The 21916-nt window shown below is 39.1% G+C and overlaps 1 protein-coding gene across 4 annotated transcripts in view; it reads right to left on the reverse strand.

Annotated features, from left to right (window-relative positions):
• Positions 1–21916, reverse strand: part of PALLD (palladin, cytoskeletal associated protein) — a 436126-nt gene that overhangs the window by 199249 nt on the left and 214961 nt on the right. For all 4 annotated transcript variants that reach the window (XM_011959641.1, XM_011959640.1, XM_011959639.1 and 1 more), the window contains 2 exons: positions 18083–18202; positions 15427–15769 (listed from right to left, as the gene is read on the reverse strand). In XM_011959641.1, the coding sequence (XP_011815031.1) occupies positions 15427–15769; positions 18083–18202 (463 nt within the window). The remainder of the gene's footprint in view (positions 1–15426; positions 15770–18082; positions 18203–21916) is intronic.

Below are 21916 nucleotides of genomic sequence, written 5' to 3' on the forward strand. Positions count from 1 at the left end.
TAGCTGCCTAGCCATATGCAAAATAATAAAGCTAGACCCTTACCTTTAACCATATATAAAAATTGGCTCAAGATAGATTAAAGACTTAGATATAACATGTCAAACTATAGCAGCCCTAGAAGAAAACCTAGGAAATAACTTTCTTGACATCAGCTGTGGCAAATAATTTTTAGTGAAGTCTCCAAAAGCAATTGCAACAAAATCAAAAATTGACAAGTGGGATATAATTAAACTAAAGAACTTCTGCACAGCGAAAGAAACTATCAACAGTGTAAACAGACAACCTACAGAATGGGAGAAAATATTAGTAAACTATGTACCAAACAAAGGTCTCATGTCCAGAACCTATAAGGAACTTAAATCAACAAATAAAAAGCAATCCCATTAAAAAAGGGAGCAAAAGACATGAACAGACACTTCTCCAAAGAAAACATATAAGCAGCCAACAAACGTAAGAAAAAATGCTCAACACTAATCATCAGAGAAATACAAATCAAAACCATGATGAGATACCATCTCACATCAGCTACTATTAAAAAGTCAAAAAACAACAGATGCTGGCCAGGCTATGGAAAAAAGGGAATACTTATATTCTGTTGGTGGGAATGTAAATTAGTTCAGACCCTGTGAAAAGCAGTTTGGAGATTTCTCAAAGAACTTAAAATAGAGCTACCATTCAACCTAGGAATCCCACTACTGGGTATATACCCAAAGGAAAATAGATTATTATACCAAGAAGACACATGCACTCGTATGTTCACTGTAGCACTATTCATCGTAGAAAAGACATAGAGTCCACCTAGGTGCCCATCAGTGGTCAACAGGATAAAGACAACGTGGTACATATACATCATGTAATACTGTGCAGCCATATAAAACAATGAAATCGTGTACTTTGCAGCAATATGGATGGAGCTGGAGGCCATCATCCTAAGCAAATTAATGCAGGGATGGAAAACCAAATACTGCATGTTCTCACAAGTGAGAGCTAAACACTGAGCACACATGGACATAAACATGGAAATGACAGACACTGCGGTCTACTAGAGGGGGAGGAAAGGGAGGAGGCTGTGGGTTGAAAAACTACCTGTTGGGTACTACATTCACTATACCCATGTAACAAACCTGCACATGTATCCCCTATATCTAAAATAAAGGTTGATTTTTTTTTTTTTTTAAAGGGACAGCATCTCATCTGCCTGAAGGATGAACTTTATTTGACCTCTCAAAGTGTCTACTGAACCCTAGGCTGAGTGTGGTGGCTCATGTCTATAATCTCAACACTTTGGAAGGCTGAGGCTAGAGGATCGCTTGAAGCCAGGAGGTTGAAAAGAGCCTGGGCAACAAAACAAGACCCTGTCTCTACAAAAAAAGAAAAAAATTAGCCAGGCATGGGCAACAGAGTGAGACCTTGTCTCAGAGAAGAAAAAAAATTAAATATGTCTATTGAACACAAGGTGTACCACACCTTAAGAAGAGAGCATGAATGATCCTGGGTACCTGGAGTAATAAAAATAAAGTGAACACTTCACGAAAAAGAAAAGCAAGATGCATTATAATGTAAAATAAGAAAAATGCAAGTTTCTCTCTAGTTCATACCCTGATGAAAATGGGGTCCTCAGCGTAAATCAACTTTTCAAGTTATAGGACCTTCAGGACTCATCTAATTCCTTTTAGAAACTTCTGACAATTTTTAGTAAAAATAAAAAATTCCTAACATTTCTCGCTGGCAAGGCAGCTGTTCAGTATCAGGAAGTCTTAATTATGACAATAACTACACATATTTCTGCTTTTCAAAGATAGAATAATTACAACAAACATGAAGTGAAACTCTTGCTGTTGTTCTAGAATGCTTCATTATCACTCATCCTATCTGTGTAAAACTGTTTTGTGATAGAATAAAACTACACATGAATATTTCACATTTGAGTTAGAGGATGCCCTTTGAAGAAAGCAGTGGCTATGAGGGAAGGGAAGGCACCTAAAAACAGTCACCCGGAGCAAGAATTTGCCCCTATAACTAGCACTGTTCGGAAGACTAAGCTACAAACTCTATTTTAGAAATTAAAGAGAACAAGATAGATTGTCCTTTTTCACTGCATTGTACTCAAGCCACCTTTTACCTTTTATGGCTTTTAGGGTTTTTGTTTTTTTGTTTCAAACATTGAGCATAATGATACATCCCCGAAACCAGATGGTATATGAACTATTTTAACAGAGAGAAACAAGGAAACAAAAATATTCGTGGTCTTTCCAGAAATCTTTTACAACTTTCTCATTTAATGGCAATTACTAGGCAAGCAGGTTTTGAAATTGTAGCTCAGGCATATAATTACCCATTTTTGACCTATTTATAAACTTCTCTGAGCAAAAAGAATAGTCGATGGCTACTAGACCTACTCTTTTCCGTTGCTGACATATAAAGTGAGGTGAAAATATTTGGATAGGCATTCAACTGTTAGTCATTCAATTGTTTTGCTAGCTTCACATCCAGAGGCTCACAGCTGGAGTCCCTCAAATGCTACCTATTGTGGATACACACATCATGACATTTAAATAACAAAACAGACCTAAAGAACATTGTGAAATGGAGCAGAGCATAGAGCAGACATTCCCAGGGCTTCAGAGTTGAGATGGTGTAGATTAGTGAGCTCTAGGAAAACACAGTGGGAATGCAGATACAGAAATTAAGTAAATGTACATATTTATGAAGGTCTTTCCTCTCAGCACCATAAAAATCCCTTGCAGTGAGTGTGCGTCCTCACGACAGCCTTGGGCAAGAGGAGCCAGTATCATCCTACCAGGAAACCTTCACATCTGGAGGTTGGAAGGCATGGACCTGGTATGCTCCTACAGCAAAATCTGAGGTTCTGATCGTAATTATGGTTTCTCTTTGAATAATGAAGCAAAGATGTGTGTTCAAATTGACATGTGATTTATCCAGCCAACTTATTTTAGAAAAATGAAAAATCTACATTTGACTGAATCAGTTTAATATGTTCATCATTCTTAAAATCAAATGACGTACTATCTAATTCCTTGTCATATATGGAAAAGATTTTTTAAAAACCACATTGACTCCACTGTCATCCACAAGGTTTGTGTAATCATCACTTTAGTCAGGTAAGGAAACAGTCACTCTCAGATTTGTTGGGAAAACGAACTGTCTGGTTTTGCACTTGTAATAGAAACCAATTAAAATAAACCTCCCTGTAACTAATGTTCTCACTATTAGGTGATACATTAGTAGGAATGAAAAACTCACACATTTGCAGAAAAAATAAATCAATGGCAAAAAATTGGCAACCTAATGTATTTCAGCCTGTAGTAGACAAAAATAAATTCTCTAGTAGTAAAAGTTGAAAACATAAAATGAAATTAAGCAAATATGAATTAGAGAGTCATTAGTTGAGAACGATCATTTTAAATACACAAATTAGGAAATGGGCTTGTTCAATAAAAACCCAACTCAACACGAGGTCAAGAGATCAAGACTATCCTGGCCAATGTGGTGAAACCCCATCTCTACTAAAAATACAAAAAATTATCTGAGCATGGTGGCGGGCACCTATAGGCCCAGCTCCTTGGGAGGCTGAGGCAGGAAAACTGCTTGAACCCAGGAGGCGGAGCTTGCAGTGAGCCGAGATCGCGCCACTGCACTCCAGCCTGGCAAGAGAGTGAGACTCCAAAAAATAAAATAAAATAAAAGCCCAACACAAGGTCATACTTAGAGGTTAGTAACCACAAAATGGATCAAGGTGCTACCATGTAAATAAAATAAACAGGAGGTTAAAAAATAAGAATTATATTGGAAATGGCTCTATTTGCTTCCAACTACAAGTAATCGTAGTCACTCTTCATGAAATAGCAGCAAGCGATCCTCAGGATGATGCTTTTTCTCCCCAGCATAGACGGTATAGAGTAGTGTGCTTCAGCACAACACAGAGGGAATGCTGACACAGAATTTCTTTATCTGCCCTAGCATCCAGAGGTTTGTAGTGCAAAACTCTGCACTGTAGCTTTCTTCCTCCTCCTCTTCCTTCTCTAATTGTCCCTTGAATTCCCTATTCTAGATCTCTTCTATTGCCTATGGGATTCCTTGGCCGTTTCTAATCAAACTCTCTGCTTCCTCAAACCTTTTCCTTGGAAATGCTTTGTCTTAACTGAAACCTGGCTTTCCCAGATGATGTCTCCAGCCTCCTCAGTATCCTTCTGAGCAAGGAGGGTTCTGCAGGGTCCTTGTTTCCCAAGGCAATTCTCAGAAGAGTTTTGCCATCGCTACGAAATATCTGCTCCTCTTTTGAAGTTGGTACACTCCACCTACAGTCATTCTCTCTTGCCTGCTTTTCACCAACAACCTTGGTCATTTCCTCACTTTTCTCAATGACTTTACTATTTAGCATTTGGTTTTCTGCCATCACTGTTGGCCACCATCCATGTTAATGTTTCTTCTAACATCCTGGCTTCATGGTTCCCTGACCACTTCCTCTGCTCCCGTGACCTTAACTTCCACTTAAACCATCCACTCGGAAAGATGCATCTTACATTCTTTTATCACTTGGAAAGAGTTTAAGATTTTAAACTTTATTTGGTCACAACCACTGCTCCCTCTCCATATTTTCTCGTCTGACATTCCCCATTTTCATTCTTGGTGTAACTTCCATTTTCTTGACTCCTTTCTCTTTTCCCCTCAAGCCGTAATCTGGTTGAATCTGTTTCCTTTTCTGAACCTACACATGGCTTGGCTGATAATCTCAGTAATGTTTCTCAAAGATCATCTAATTAAACACCCCAGCATCCCCACTGTGCCAGTACTGCCAATGACATATGTCCTGTTTCTTCACAGTGCTCATTATTGCTGAAATAAAGTCATGAAACCATGCTCACTGAATTGAACGTGGGTTTACGCTCTCGAAATTCAAATGGGTTCTCTTGATTGCTAGGAAATACACACATTCCTTTCTCGGTATTCTTTCTCTCTCATAGTTCTCCTCCCCTTCTTCTTGCTTCATAATATTACCCACAGTTACCACCACTGTTTTTCCTCTTTCAGCAGATGCCTTCATCTCATACTTTCCTGACATTCTTGTTATTTGAATTGAAATCTTTGTCTTGCCTTCATCGCATCTTTTCTCCTTCACCATTTTCTCTGAGGGTAAAGTTTTCATCCTACTTTCTGTGTTTTCACCCCACTTTCATACATCCTGCCTTGTATGGATTATACTGTAAATGTTGGTCTTTAAAGTATTTGGTTTACTTTTAGCTTTAAAATTGGCCAGCTGTGGTGGCTCACGTCTGTAATCCCAACTCTTTGAGGGGCCAAGGCAGGCAGATTGCTGGACACCAGACTAGGCAACAATGGCAAAACTCCATCTCTACAAAAAACAAAAATATTAGCTGGGTGTGGTGTTGTGCACTTGTAGTGCCAGCTACTTGGGAGGCTGAGGCAGGATCACCTGGGCCCAGGGAAGTCAAGGTTGCAATGAGCTGTGATCAGACCACTGCACTCCATCCTGGGTGGCAGAGTGAGACCCTGTCTTGAAAATACATACATGCATATGTACTTAAAAAGCTTATTCATATAATATTCATTTCAACACCCCAGATGTACAATGAAAGGGATAAGAGTTTTGTTTGGTGGGGGCAGGTGTTGTTGGAAAACAGTGTTTGCGGAGGACTCAAGTTATTTTGGAATATAGGACATTTTTCTGGGGAAGGATTCCTAGGGAAGACTTCTAAAAATCCTGAAGGAATCCTGAAGGTCACTGGTTTCTAGAAGGAGCTCCAGCAGGGGAGGTGGGAACATTCAGTGCCAGAGCATTCCATTTCCAAATGTGCTCAAAATTAAGCTTACTTAGCAAGCAACTATTATTTAACATGAAGCATCCATGACGAAGAGTCAGATGAACTGAAGTTTACTGGAGGAAGGAGGACGGAAGGGAAAGGATCAAAAGTACCCATTTATTTTAAAATAATACTTTATAATTATAAAAGCAAGCATTATCGTTGAAAAGTTGGAAAATCAGGAATAGTTAATGAGAAGATACAATCTGCCCAAATTTCCAGCACTCAAAGAACTACTGGTTACATTTTGGTGTATTTCCTTCTAATATATAATATACATTTTAGTTGGTTAAAGTGTATTATTTTTTATTTTTTCATAAAATTGACATTAAGTTACATATATCATTTTGTCTATTTTCACTTAACACTATATTGTTCATATTTTCCATCAAATTTATAGCTTTATCTATGAGCATATGTGGCTCCATCTTATCTCTGAGCTTAGCCACCCCCCTTTTAAAATAAAAGGTCTCTACTCAGTAGGGATGACTACACCTTACTTTGTAATTACTAAAATAGCTCTCATACACACTTAGGTAAAATGAAAATATGTTGAAGAAATATTGTTATCATCATGTATTTCTTCATGTAAAACACCTAATATTTGAAATGGACATATGGTATTTCTTACGGATGATTGAGTACCACTTCAAACACGGATAGGGTATTTGCAAGTATTTCCAATTATATTTTAGACATCAAATAAGACTCCTAATCATAAAAGTAGAGCTCAGCTTTCTTCTGGAAATGTAATTAAACATTACATTCGCCAAGAGACTAACACAGCAAAGCACAATTAGCCTAATATCTAAGAATGCGGCACTGTGTCAGAGCCAGTATTTACATTAAAAAAATCATGAGGATGAATGCACCAAAATGTTATTCCTTAGTTAAAATACTTTTATACTTCAGGAAGCTCCTTGATTGGGCTTTTCATTTTCAGGGAAGGGTTGTTTGCAAAGTGATCCAAGACCAACACTGCTAATGCAAATACCTTAGTATGAATGAGTTTATAGGATATGCCTTTCTCTTAAGACAAGATTTATGGAACAGTCGGGGGTATCTAAGGCTGAGAGTGAGAGAAAGGAGGAAGAGAAATGCAAATGCAAAGTCATCATCACACTGTATTTATGAAGAGTCCATACCCGCATAGCCACGTACTGCAGAATTAGGACCCCTGACTACTCCTACGTTCTTTATCACCCTCCAGTGTGTTTGGTGACTCAGCGTGTGTGTATAATTTTATAACAACAAACTGAAAACAACGACTTTCTGCTCTATCTTCCCTAATATTTTGAAGACCCCTCTGGTGCTTACTTTATACTTTTGCCACTACTAAATTGCTTTGTTATTTGACTAGCCTTTGTGGATAATGAAAACCACTTAACCAGAAATGGAAGCTGGTGCATATTAAATCTTCAGAATCAAAAACTGAATGATGTATCTTCCAAACATTAAAGTGGGAAGAGAAGGCAATTGGATTGCACTGAATCTAATTTAGAGATTGGCCATTCTTCTACAAAATTTGTATGATGCTGAAAGATGTGTAGAATTTTGTGTATATGTGTGTGTATGTTCACATTCTTGCCAAAATCATTGTAGAGATCACTAGGTTATAGACTATTCAAAGGTACACTGCTCTTGTCTCTTTCATCTTTGTGTTTTCAGCACTCCACATTACCCAACATTTTGCAGATGTTTAACAAACAGTGAGGAGATGAATGATGTTCTGCTATTCAGAATAGCACAGACATGGAATCAACCTAATGCCCATCAATGGTAGACTGGATAAAGAAAATGTGGTACATACACACAATGGAATACTATGCAGCCACATAAAGGAACAAGATCATGTCTTTCCCAGCAACATGGATAAAGCTGGAGGCCATGATCCTAAGCAAACTAACACAGGAACAGAAAAACAAATACCACATATTCTTACTCAGAAGTGGGAGCTTAACAACAAGAACACATGGAAACTGGGAGGGGAACAACAGACACTGAGGCCTGCTTGAGGGTGGACAGTGGGAGGAGGGAGAGGATCAGAAAAATTGTATTACCCGGGTGACGAAATTATCTGTACATCAAACCCCTGTGACAGGCAAATATATAATAAATGTACACATGTGTCCCTGAACCTAAAATACAAGAAAAACTTTTTTAAAGATTACTTGTGACTGGGCATGATGGCTCACACCTATAATTCTAGGACTTGGGGAGACTGAGGCAGGCAGATCACCTGAGGTGAGGAGTTTAAGACCAGCCTGGCCAACAACGTGAAACCCCATCTCTACAAAAATACAAAAAATAACCAGGCATGATGGTGGGTGCCTGTAATCCCAGCTACTTGGGAGGCTGAAGCAGGAGAATCACTTGAACCTGGGAGATGGAGGTTGCAGTGAGCTGAGATTGTGCCATTGCACTCCAGCCTAGGTGACAGAGCAAGATTCTTTCTCAAAAAAAGAGAATACTGTTGATAATTACTTAGATCATTAAAAATTAGACTGGTGGCCGGGAGCAGTGGCTCATGCCTATAATCCCAGCACTTTGGGAAGACAAGAGGGGTGGATCACGAGGTCGGGAGTTTGAGACCAGTCTGACCAACATGGTGAAACCCTGTCTCTACTAAAAATACAAAAATTAGCCAGGTGTGGTGGCGCACGCCTGTAATTCCAGCTACTTAGGAGGCTGAGGCAGGAGAATTACTTGAACCCAGGAGGCAGAGTTTGCAGAGAACTGAGATCATGCCATTGCACTCCAGCCTGGGCAAGAGAGCGAGACTCCAAAAAAAAAAAAATTAGATTGGCAACGATAGAGAAAGGAATTATCAATCAATTATACAGTAAATATATACAATCACTTAAAAATAAGACTTTTTAATTATTCACATGAAACATGTCTAAAATCTATTGCTAAAAAGAAAAGGCAAAAGGTGCAGAACAGCATATGCAGTGTGTAGGGAAACTTATCTAAAAATAAAAGAAAAAATACACATTATATATATATATATATAAATATATTTGCTTGATAGGCATGTAAACAATCCCTGGCCGGATACACAAGACAGTGACAACTGGTTACTGAGTCTGAGAGGCAGACTTTTCAGTGCATATATTTCTTTATACTTTAACTGTGTATTACCTAGACCAAAAAAAAAAAAAGAAAATTGAAAAGAAATGAAAGTAATGGCTAGCTAACTGAATATAAATGAAATTCCATAGAAATTACGGATAATTTAAGTCTACAGATTGCAGACATGCAAAAAAATTAGAAATACTGGTTAAGAAAAAATAGTGTGCTAGATTTTAAAATACATTTATGTACATTCAATGATTACATTTCTTTGACCTATTGTTAGTTACTTTGCCCCAACTTGTTTTTGCTTACCTTCTCTTTGCCTTTTTTGTTTTTATTTTGCTTTGCTTTTCAATCAACCAAGTAAGGTTTACATTAGAATAGAACCTAGGAAACCATTTGTATTCTAACGTCAAACAGTAATATAGTGAGATCTTGAACCCTAACTAGTAGAGGTCGAAGGACGGGATAATGTTCAACTTTTTAAGTTCCATTGCCAAAGCCACACATTGGAGTTGAAGCTGCAGTCCAACATAAACAGGACAGGAAGGGAGTAGCACAGAAGCTCTTGGCCCTTCATTACAAGTCTGGCATCTGATGGGGTGTTAACATGTCAAGTACACACACCTTGAAATAGCAGTTTGATTGCACTGTGGCCAACTGACATTGCAAGTATGTACTAGAGGGTGAAAATGTCCTCCTAGTCCTTCCGAATGTCTCATTTTTCATAATGTTTTAAATTAAGATGCTAATCAAATGAGAACACAGAAGAAATGAAGAAGGAGTTGAAAGGGTTCCCAAATTAAGTAACTTGGACAAACTTTTCTAATGTAATTCTATCCCATGAGATTCTTATTTAATTCTTCATACTCATTCGGTTTACAAGATAAATGATGTCAGTTGGAAGAGTACTGTAACGTGGGAAAACTCTGGAGTTGATGGGGTTTGAAAATAGAAGTCCTATGGTATATCTAGGTGAAAGGCAGATCAGCTGAGCACGGTGGCTCACACCTGTTATCCCAGCACATTGGGAGGCTGAGGTGGGTGCATCTCCTGAGGTCAGGAGTTCGAGATCAGCCTGGACAATATGGTGAAACCCCGTCTCTACTAAAAACACAAAAATTAGCCAGGCATGGTGGCGGGCGCCTATAATCCCAGCTACTCGGGAGGCTGAGGTAGGAGAATGACTTGAACCCAGGAGGCAGAGGTTGCAATTAGCTAAGATTGCATCATTACTCCATTGTTCTCCAGCCTATCTTTCTTTTCCTCTTTCTTGTTCTGCTTTTGCTTCATTCAAAAAATATTGATGAGCATCTACTATTTGTTCTAGGGTCCTAGTGAAAGAGCAATGCAATAAGACAGTCAGGGTTCCCATTCTCAGAAAGCTACATTACAATATTGGAGGCAGGGAGCAATTAAAAAAAATGAAAAGCAAGTAACTATCAGAAATAATTAAGGGCTTTGTGGTAATTAATGAGGATGAGTTATTGGAACATGGCTGGCTGGCTACTTTATACTGGGTGGTCAGGGAAATGGTGACATTAAGCTGAGATTTGAAAGACAAGTAACAGCCAGCCATTAGAGGCGGAACATTCTGGGGAGTGGAACATTCCAGGCAAGCGAACAACTTGTACTTCAATTTGTGTCTAGGATTGTGGAGGAAACCCATCAGGAATTTCCAAATATAGAAAATCTCACTAATAAAGAGAATGATAAAGGCTGCTAGTTCCTCCTCTTCTATCTCTCAAACACATCATCTCATGAAATGGTATTTTCCTCATTTTCTGCAGTGCTTATTATTGCTTATTAAGATATCTTTCTGTTAGCCTAGAACTGGACTGAGGTGACACTAACAATTCCTAACAGCTTAACGTGAATGAGTTTATAGGATATATCTTTCCCTGGAGACAGGATTTGCAGAACAATAGGGTATCTAAGGGTGGGAGTGAGAGAAAGGAAGAAGAGAAAAGCAAAGGTTGTAAAATGCAGTAATTTTGAAAAGGTTGATTCAGCCTGAAATCATTTTACTCTTTTAAGATAGAAAATCATAATACTGTTTCTTCTTTAGAGACTGGGGTAAGAGCATGTAGTAAGAATCGGAGCAAGGGGAGCTGTTGCTTTAGCATGTAAACACTTAATAATCATTTCATTATTATTCTCCCAGGCAAAAGGACACAGACTTTTACGGCAATGCACATATTTTTGGCACTAGAGTAACAAATAAGCATCATTTTATCTGCTGATCTGTCCTGGGATAACGACTTGCCCAGCGCATCACCCTTCAGTAACCTCCCTTTGGAGTTCTCATTTTGCTGTCTACAGGCTTAAAGTCCCACCTTTCTCCCACAAGACAAAGAAAGAAGATAAAAAACGAAGTAACAAAAGGGTTTTGAAAGTAGCATATTGTTATTTATATATTACTTGGTCTGCTATAGGAGGTGAGCTCAGCGGAAAAACACGACCATGCCTTTCTATATGCTTGGCAAATCGCCTACTACATTTTGCCATTCACAGGTTTCCCTTCGGAGTTTATTTCTAGGGATTCCGTGCGTGTCCATCTTTTGAAGGACTGTTTCTTGGTAGGTATAAAGAGAAGCAGAGATTTTTACAGTGAACCCTACTTTTATTTTGAATCTTCAGGCATCATTTGTAATGACAGGGCAGCGAGGAACCAAGGAATAGTGTATAAGTTAGGTTTATGCTCATTCCCTTTTTTCCTCCTGTTAAGATTTTGACTTAAGCATTGTGTTGCTTCTTTCAAGCTGTGATCAAAGATTATGAGTGTCAACCACTGAGTTGCAGAGATAGCGCCATTAATTTTTTCTTATGCAGCGATTAAGCACACTTCACAGTCCCACAGAAGGTGGTAAGGCATTGCACAAATCCAGCGTGCAGGACATCTGGGACTCACCAAATGGCCTACATGTAATTATCTTCCACTTATACTTGAGGCAGTGTGTTAGAAACAAAGGCAGATGTAGGAGCTGAGGTGGATGCCTCCACGATACTAAGCCAGGAACCCCCACTTCATGAGAGGTGCCACAGACTGGGCCAGGAACCCCTAATTTATAAGCGGTACCACAGACTGGACCAGGAATCTCCACTTTATGAGCGGTACCATGGACTGGGCTGGAGGTCTGGGATGGCTGTGAGTCTGTTGGTGAGGACTTCTGTTGGACAGTACAGGGTGGGAGCTGGGCCTAGTTAGAGAAAAGAGCTCATGACCTTTCTAGGTTTTTGTTTCATTCTTGAATTTGTCTTTCTTTTCCCACAATCAGTATTGGAGCTATACAAGGCAGAAAAAAAAAAAAATTCAGAGTTTGTTTTTTTTTTTCTGAAAATGATCTTTTTCCCCCCAGACATCTGACACATCAGACACCATTTTCAGATTCATTGCGAGAGTAAATATTCTAGTTCCTATTACTTGTACCCTCCAAATTGTTTCCTATTAGTTTGTTTACAAATGATGAAGATGCACAAAGTGCCATAATGCCACCACATATAAGCCTTTCCTTTTGTGAAAGAAAATCAAATCATAGACAGATGAAAATAAGATTTGAGCAAATCATAGTTTTTCACTGCTGACCATATGAGGCAAATAAAACATCACCTTTCCCCACAATGAATGAAAAGAAAAAAATGAATGTGTAAGAATTTCACTTGGCAGTTACCTATAGTCATTCATGATCAATAACTCAGATGCTGTTCTAAATTATTTGCAGATGTCATTCAACAGCATTTCTCTATCAATAATACAACTTTGAGAACACTGAAAAAACCTTTTTTAGAAAAGGTTCTGATAGACTGGATTAAGAAAATGTGGCACATATACACCATGGAATACTATGCAGCCATAAAAAAGGATGAGTTCGTGTCCTTTGTAGGGACATGGATGCAGCTGGAAACCATCATTCTCAGCAAACTATCGCAAGAGCAGAAAACCAAACACTGCATGTTCTCACTCATAGGTGGGAACTGAACAATGAGATCACTTGGACACGGGAAGGGGAACATCACACACCGGGGTCTATTGTGGGGAGGGGGGAGGGGGGAGGGATGGCATTGGGAGTTACACCTCATGTAAATGATGAGTTGATGGGTGCTGACGAGTTGATGGGTGCAGCACACCAACGTGGCACAACTATACATATGTAACAAACCTGCACGTTGTGCACTTGTACCCTAGAACTTAAAGTATAATAAAAAAAAAAGAAAAGGCTCTGATAATACACGATGCCACATCTTTCAGAAGGGTAGGCTGGAGGAAGGGAAGCAGAGAGTGTAAACTTTAATAGCCTTTGTGTTGTTTGAATTGTCACATCAAGCATCCATTGATTTTGTAATAAAATCCAATAACATATTCTACATCATAAGAAAATTTAAAAATATATATTTAAAAGGCATTATCACATATTATTTTCTACCTAGTTAAATGGCAGGTAAATCTGCAACACAGAAAAACAAAAATCAAGTGATGCCGGAAGAATATGTTTAAACACATGAAGATTTGAAGGAAAAAAAAAAAAAGCAGTGGGAAAACCTAGTACAAGTAAATGTTGTTTCTAAGCTGTGGGGCTTTGTGTTTAGGTGTTCTGCTTTTTCCCTTAAATTTCCTCATGAAGGGAGAATAACCCATTTATTTGGGCCTCACACATTTAAGTCCATTTTTTCTGCATCTTATTTTGTATTGAAAAATCTCACTCATAAGCAAATCCTGATGTTCTTTAAACTTGTGCTTAAGCTGTCATCCTCTTAATGAACACGAAGTTGTTTTGTCTGCATTCTGTAGATACTACCCCCTTGCCATATCCATTAACGTGGCTGCAAAGCAGAACTAAAAGCTGCAGAGTTGTTCAAACTCCTGAGATAAGAAGGGCTGTAGATGCCTCTTAACAGCTCCTCATGTTTGCTCCTCCTGTGATTTACATGCAATTTATGATACCCATTAGAGTAGACAGACTTTACTTAATCAAGACCACAGTCAAGTCCTAGTCATTCAACACATTTGCCCTTTCTCTCCCTGGAGAGCAGGTCCCTTGTTTCATTAAAAGCACTGCAAATACATATTCAAAATGCAAACATGAAAGAAGTCAGCAGTGGCAATTAATTTTATGGGCTGCTGCTACAAGAGCATAAATCTCTTTTAAGGCCACCATTTTTTAGCTTATTATACCTGTTCAGCCTCTGAATGGAGATGGCGCATAGGTATTAAATGTTCACCAACACCTTTCACGCTATTGTGTACAAGCTTAGTGAGTAGCCCTACTGTCTTAAAAGAGAGCCAGAACACAATGCAAAATTAAATAGAGGGTAGCAATAGATAGATTTTTGAATCTGCAACACAAGATTGTCCAGAAGTCTAGTTTTATAAAATTGTTTGACCATTTGTTAACTTAAGGTATTCTTTTGACTGCTTTTGTCATTTGATTAGTCTAATGTTGTTCATGAAATCACTCAGTAAACAATTAAGTGATGTACAAAGGTAAGGTGTTAATCTAATTCAAATATCTTTTACATTCTAACATTTCTAACAAATGAACTGATCACAGAGAGAAAAGGGGAGGCTGTTCAATGCTAGGGAAATAAAAAATAACTCCCAAAGAAGCCCTCCCTGCCTCAAATCAAAAACATCACATACGGGTAAATAGAAGGGGCTTTCCTAAGTTCTGGCAAATACATTCTCATGGGAATGTGACCTCATAGAGTACATACACTTTCACTATGACTCTTACATTTCCACTGACCTCTGACAGGGCAGTAATTCAGGGTCTGTTGTGCTATGATAGAACCGTTTGAGAGAATTTATTTCTGCCTCTCTGACATTGTAATGGCTCCATTCATAACAACTCTCTGCTGTGCGTTGCCAATGGAAACAGCTCATGCAAGTTTTATCATCCTAAGAAAATAATGGACATCAACAGTGAAGATGGTATTCATGGAAATACGCAGTTCCATGGAATTCCAAGCCAAGTAGCCTGTGTTGTGAAAGGCGCTCTTCTTGCCCACAAGCCTGCTTACCTCCGGTTTCATTGCCCTGCCAGGATCTGCACCCTGAATTTCCAGCCTCAGCTTTTAGTCTTTCCCTGCTTGTCTATATCAGACCTCCGTACTGCTACTTAATATTTAAAGTAACAAATGTAAAGTACTTACACCCACTTTTGCAAATGCTTTTAATAAAGGGCTCAAAGTAGATCCCCCTTTTCCATGGCCTCCAGGGAGTGGCTACATCCTTAGCTGTATGTTGGAAGCCCACACCGGGCACAGATATTTTCATAGCCGTAACCAGTCACAGCTTTCAGCAAAGGGCAGATTTCACTAAGCTTTTCATTTCCCTTCTTTATTTTTAGGTGTCTCTGCTATTGTTGAAGGATACCGCTTGGCAGCAAAGGTCACATGAGTCAAGGACAATTTGCCACATAGTTGAGTCCAGGCAAAAGTTTTTTCTCACCAGAAAGGAAATGTAACAGGGGTATGGAAATTATTATAAAACCATGCAGAAATACTCACAGTTTTGGTTTGGCAAGCAGAGGTGGTGGCTCCTTAGTGGGTGAAAGCAGGACAGCTGGTGTTGGAACAGATTTATTACTGTTAGCTTTGCCGTTAATCAGGCCATTTACTCCATGGCTAGGATGGACTCCGTTCGTTTCCCTCTCAGCAGAATTGAATTGCATTTGAAGGGCTGCCCTGCTCAGGCCTAACTCAGGGTTGTTCACCTGCTGCATCTCAGATGGTTTCTTTGAAGCCAATTCCAAGGAACTTGTCTCCAAGATTGGAGGGGGAGGTGGAAAGTGCTGGAAGTGATCATTGTTGGATTCTCCCATTGACTCATAACTACAGTTTTCCGTGTTGGCTGAGGAAGGGGAAAGAGGAAAAACATAAGAAGATGCTACTAGTTCAACAAGTGATTTCACACTGTCAGAGTCTTCTGAGAATCCCTGTGTTGTGTGAAGTTTTAAAGGAGAGGTGATTGTGCTGCCCTCCTCTGCTGCAGAAGCACTGCCAGCTGGAGGGCCTGGTTCTTTCAAGCTTGTTTTGAATGAGTGCTACCGTCTCATTTCCTGACTGAGCTCACATGTGGGGAACCCAGCTACCGAATCCTAAAAATTTCAAACAAGAGCTAAAGATAGAACTTGGCCAAAAAATAAAAAAAATAAAACATGACAACACAAACAGTATCAACTAATAATGCTTTGTCCTCTCACGTTTTGGTCCACGGGCCCGACTGAAAATCCTAGCTGTCATTACTCAAATTGGCTCAAGCTGTAAAGGTTTTATGTGGATATTCATCTAAAGCCAGGGAAGCAAAGCTCAGAGTCCAAGTAAAATTTCATCATCTCATAAAAGTATTTTTTTTCCATATTAGATGATTGCTCCAACTATAACTCAGTATGAAAGAGATTTTTATTTGTTGCCCTCAATGGGCTAAAAGCATCTTGAGATCACGTCTTTTTTAGATTCTGCACCTTGCCCAGAGCCCAGCAGAGCTCCTGGCACGCACTCAAAAATGCTTATTGAGGTAAACAAAAAGTTCAAAAATAAAATATTTGTTGATTATGTTTGACCTATAGCAGATATACCGCAGAAACAAATGGAAAATACTACACACAAATTTTTGCCACTCAGACTCATAGAGCCCAGGGTTTTGGCCATATTATTTAAGCACTGTACTCCTGCTATGGCCATTTGACGGGACAGTGTTGAAGCCAACTCGAAATCAAAATGCTGAGGTCCTCCTTGCCTTGCTCTGTAACTCCGATCCTGACACTTAGGTTTCTTTCAGCACTTACAGTAGTCTTTCATAGAAACCATTTCCCATTTAAGATGATTCTCCCATTTCTGTTCGTAATTAAGATGAAAAAGCATTTACAATTGCCACTCTAAGGTCCCTAAATAAGTTTTGGTTGTGTCTCTGCTGCCACCTAGCATCAAGTTCTTGCTCTTCTGAAGGAATCCAAGTACAATTCAGTTGTTATCTCCAAGTCTGTATCATTCAACGAATGACCCATTTATTGATTCTCTACTATGTACATTATGTGCCGGGCTTGGTCAAAAACATATTTTAAAAATATCTTTAAGATGAATGGCAGAGATGAGGCAATTAAAGTAAGCTAATGCTCATTAGTAACTGTAGAAAACAGTCAAATAAAAATAAAAGAAAAGAAAAAGAAAAAACTTTTTCACATTCCCTTCCCTAGTGGTAAGTTTTTGAGTTTAGAAAATATTCATGTATTTTTGAAAACTGGCTTCAATAATACATTACTTTCTTTTTCATATTAGTTACATACTATCACTGACATACACTATCAATGAAATTTGAGTTTGAAGGCCTTTACAGCTTCTCTGGGTTTATCTTGTATTACATTTTATACAAGAAGGCTTATCTTGTATTACCTTTTCCGAAGTTTCAGTAGTGGATTGGACAATGGCTTATTTGTACAAGTATCTCCAGATCTCATGTGTTGGCACTGCTGAGAAAGTGACTGTACCTCTGATGTAGAGGTGACTTTCCAATGTGAATATGATTCTAGGTTAGCAGGAGGATGTTAGGAAACCAGCTCCATCGTTTCCAAGACCAAGACTGCACGATGTTAAAGAAAGCTCCATGTGTGTTCAGTTGCTACACGATCATTATCTTTTTGTTGATCATCTCCACCTCACTCCCTCTCCTCCCCTCCCCTAAAGCCTTTGTTCCACCATGAAACTTAGATTGTTAGGGTGACTCCTGGAGTGGCCAGCATTCCGGAAGGCTGAGCTGAGCTCTCTTCCTGGGACAGTCCCTTTCTTTTCTTTTCTTTTTTTTTTAGACAGAGTCTCACTCTGTCACCCAGGCTGGAGTGCAGTGGGACGACCTCGGCTCACTGCCACCTCCACCTTCTGGGTTCAAGTGGTTCTCCTGCCTCAGCCAACAGAGTAGCTGGGATTACAGGCACACACCACCATACCTGGCTAATTTTTGTATTTTTAGTAGAGACAGGGTTTCACCACGTTAGCCAGGCTGGTCTCGAACTCTTCACCTCAAATGATCCGCCTGCCTTGGCCTCCCAAAGTGCTGGGATTAGAGGCATGAGCCACCACACCTGGCCGGGACAGTCCCTTTCTGCTGTGACCAACCACACTGGTGCTGGGGAACAGAACCCAGTTGTTGTTTTCACTCCTCACATACCTGAGGTGACAACCAGCTGGGCAGTGCTGGTTGCTGATCCGTAATCATTTCTTGCTGAACATGTAAAGATCCCTGCATCTTCAGGGAAAGTCTCAGCGATAACTAGGGTACAAATCTCCTCTGGAAGTGAAGAGAACAGAATCATTCATCAGAGTTTTTAACCATGAAGTCACTTTTTAAGAAGTGAGACCCTCTGCCTTTCCTCAACAAACAAATTAGGTAATTATTATTACGGATTCACTTTACAAAAGTGTTTGTGATAGAATCTCTCTACATTTAATTTAGTAATTCTGCCTAGCAGAAAAAGCTTTGGAGGTAGACCCATTCTTTGTGATGCTGGACAAGAGCAGTCTCGGTGTCCTAGTCTATAAAATGGGGATAATACATACCTAATGGGTTACCTGTGAAGATAAAATGAGATGTCTGCAAGTGTGTAACTCTGTACTTTGCATGTAGGAGTTAAGTTCATTGCATGTCAGAGTTCTTTCTGTACATATAGCTACCTCTTATATCTATCTGCTCAGCTGCAAACTAAGTAGTGGGGAAAATAAAGCTCTTCTGAAATGCTGACCACGGGGGGAAAAAGAACATGACCTGTATATGTTTGACCTGTAGACAACTATTCTGGAACGTACTATTAAATGGCATGGCAGTGTTGCAGGGCATGAAAAGCCCAGACTCGAAACAGCTGCCTGGGCTTGAATGAGGGCCCTGCCACATCTTGCCTTTGTGACTTTGGTCGGTCTGCCTGAACTTCAATGTTCTTCTCTGTAAAATGGAGATAATAATAGAAGCTACCTCACAGAGTTTGTATTAGTCATGCATGACACACAAAATTAACCATCACAGGGTTATTGTGAGGGGGATGATGATGATGATGATGACAATAACAACAAGAGCTGACAGCTATATAACCCTTATCATACACTAGGTATTGTTACCAGCACTTAACACAGATTAAATCTAATCATCATGTCAATCTTATGAGTTATGTAAGTTTATTATCAGCCCATTTTATAGGTAGAAAATGGAAGCACAATAAGGTTAATTCACTTGCCCAAGGTCACACAGCTAATAAATACTAACATAGGGATTCAAACCAAGTTGGGCTCCAGACTCCAAACCCTAACCACCACCTACTTTTGTGATATGACATATTGTGCTTTAGGACATTGCCTGGCATATAGCAAATGCTTCATAGCCAGTGTTAGCTGTTACCATTAAAAGGAAGCTATATCTAGAGTATTAATTAGTTTTACTCATTGAATAATTGCTTATATTGTACCAGTAAAATAAAGACAATTATATGGGCAAATGTCAAGAAAAGTGATCTATTTCGGATTCCCACAAAGTTATTCCACCGGTTAGTCACATATTTTTGGGGTAGCATGAGGTCGTGTATTGTAGATTTTTTGATAATAATGGCTGCAATTTTTCCTTCCTTTGTAGACATGCCTCTTTGTAATGTGCCTCTGCAACTCCTTCCATCAAGTGGCAGAGTCTATTTCCCCATCCCTTGAACCTGGGCTGGCCCTGTGAGTTGCTTTAGCCTAGAATGTGGTGAAAGTGATGTTGTTGGCCAATTCTGAGCCTTGAGAGGCCTGGCCTGCTTCTGCTCCATCTCTTGGAACCCTGATGGACCCTTAGGTGAACAAGGCTGTGGTAGCCTGTAGGAGGAAGAGATCATATGGAGCAGACATAAGCCCTTCCAAGAGAGACCATCCTAGACTAACTGACTCATTCCTAGTCATCCTGGCAGCTGACCATGGCCGCACTGAGAGAGCCCAGCTGCGGTCAGCCCAGCCTGGCACAGACCACAAAAACCGCCCAGCTGAGGCCAAGCCAAATAGTTTACCCACAGAATTATGGTTGCTGCTTTAAGCAACTAAATTTTGGGGTGCTCTGTGTTGCAGCAGCTAACTCATAGAATTTGATAAGATAAATCTCGTTCACTAACATTCTTCTAAGAGCAAACGTTTCAGACCATCAATAATAAAAATTAGCAAATCTGTTTCAAAACATTTTATGTTTTAAACCCTGAAACAAAAAAAGTACTAAATGTAGGTAAAAGTGCTATGTTTAAAAAAAAAATTTTGTCTATTGAAGAGAGCTTTAAATATTTTAATTTTTTACCTATAAATCAAAATAAGTGCAAAAGTAAATAAACAATAAAGTATAAAGTGTAAATGTTTCTCTTGATAATTGAATTCCCTTTATATACCTAATATCCCTTAATAATCTCACTCTTCAAAGGCAAATGCAGTTTGTTGTATTTGATTCTAGAAAAAAATTCATGTTATCTATCATTTCAAAATTTGTCCAAGTATTATCAAACTATATAGTTTTTAATGTCATGTTATTGGGTCAAACATGCATTTTTTTTGTATTACCAAGTAATATGGCCTATAGGCGTCATTGAGTTTTACTCCATTTCTTACTCCATTCTTAGGTTTTATCAGCCCCCTGGTCCCACACACCAAAGCCTTTACTTATCCCCATTTCTGATGATGCTGATGGTAGTCTGGTTAACAGACTGTTTGAGATTTTGTCAAAAGCTAAAATGCAAGGACTCTTCTGTGTCAAAATGTTACGTTCCTTAGGAAAGATCTGAGGACTACGGTGACTATAAGCTTTTGAGAGGTTAGCATTGTAGTGTAGCTCAAGGTCAACTCATTTCTAAGATATATTAATACAGGTTTAAAATTGCGAGAGTTGTAAAAACACACACCTTATTCTTTCAGCATATTATTTAATTTGATGTTTAAATGGGGTGTGAAAAACTTAGTTTATTCTTTATGTTCTATTATTAATTTTATGTTCTACATTGAATCTAAATGATTTCGTTGAGGTAAAAGTAAAGGGCAATGACAGTAGGAGAACTATAGCAAAATTCCACTTAAGAGGTACCTAAACTAGTCATACTCTTAGAAGCAGAAAGTTGAATGCTGGTTGCCAAGCATTGGAGGCAAGGAGGAATGGCAGTTGCTGTTCAGTGGGCATAGAATTTCAGTCATGCAAGACAAAAACGTTCCAGATATCTGCTGCACAACACTAAGCATATAGTTAACAATACTGTAGTGTATACTTAAAAATTTAAGAAGGTAGATTTCATGTTATATGTTTCTTTAACCATAATAAAAAAAAGTAAAGGGCAATGAAATCTATATTAAGTATTCATCCATTTAAATGCTAATTTAAGGCCGGGAGCAGTGGCTCATGCTTGTAATCCCAGCACTTTGGGAAGCCGAGGCAGGCAGATCACTTGAGGTCAGGAGTTCAAGACTAACCTGGGCAACATGGTGAAACCTCATTTCTACTAAAAATATATATATAAAAAATTAGCCAGGTTTGGTGGCAGGTGCCTGTAGTTCCAGCTACTTGAGAGGCTGAGGCAGGAGAATTGCTTGAACCCAGGAGGCAGAGGTTGCAGTGAGCCAAGATCGGGCCACTGCACTCCAGCCTGGGCAACAAGAGCGAAACTCTGTCTCAAAAGGAAAAAAAAAAAAAAAGCAAAAACCAAAAATGCAAATTTAAGTAAAACACTGTGATAGGTATCATAAATGCAAAGACATTAAAATCAGGAAGAAGTTGCTCAAACATTCTACATCTTTCTTGAAGAACAATAAGAACAAATGGTTCCTAATTGCAGCAAGAGGGAAGAAGGTAGGTTACACGAATGGAAAGACTTGTTAAGGAAAGGTTGTGGGGGCGGAGCAAGATGGCCGAATAGGAACACCTCCAGTCTCTAACTCCCAGCGCGAAGGACACAGAAGACCGGTGATTTCTGCATTTTGAACTGAGGTACTGGGGTCATCTCACTAGTGAGTGCCGGAC

This window comes from Colobus angolensis, unplaced genomic scaffold (assembly GCF_000951035.1).
Source record: "Colobus angolensis palliatus isolate OR3802 unplaced genomic scaffold, Cang.pa_1.0 Scaffold5, whole genome shotgun sequence".
Taxonomy (NCBI): Eukaryota; Metazoa; Chordata; class Mammalia; order Primates; family Cercopithecidae; genus Colobus; species Colobus angolensis.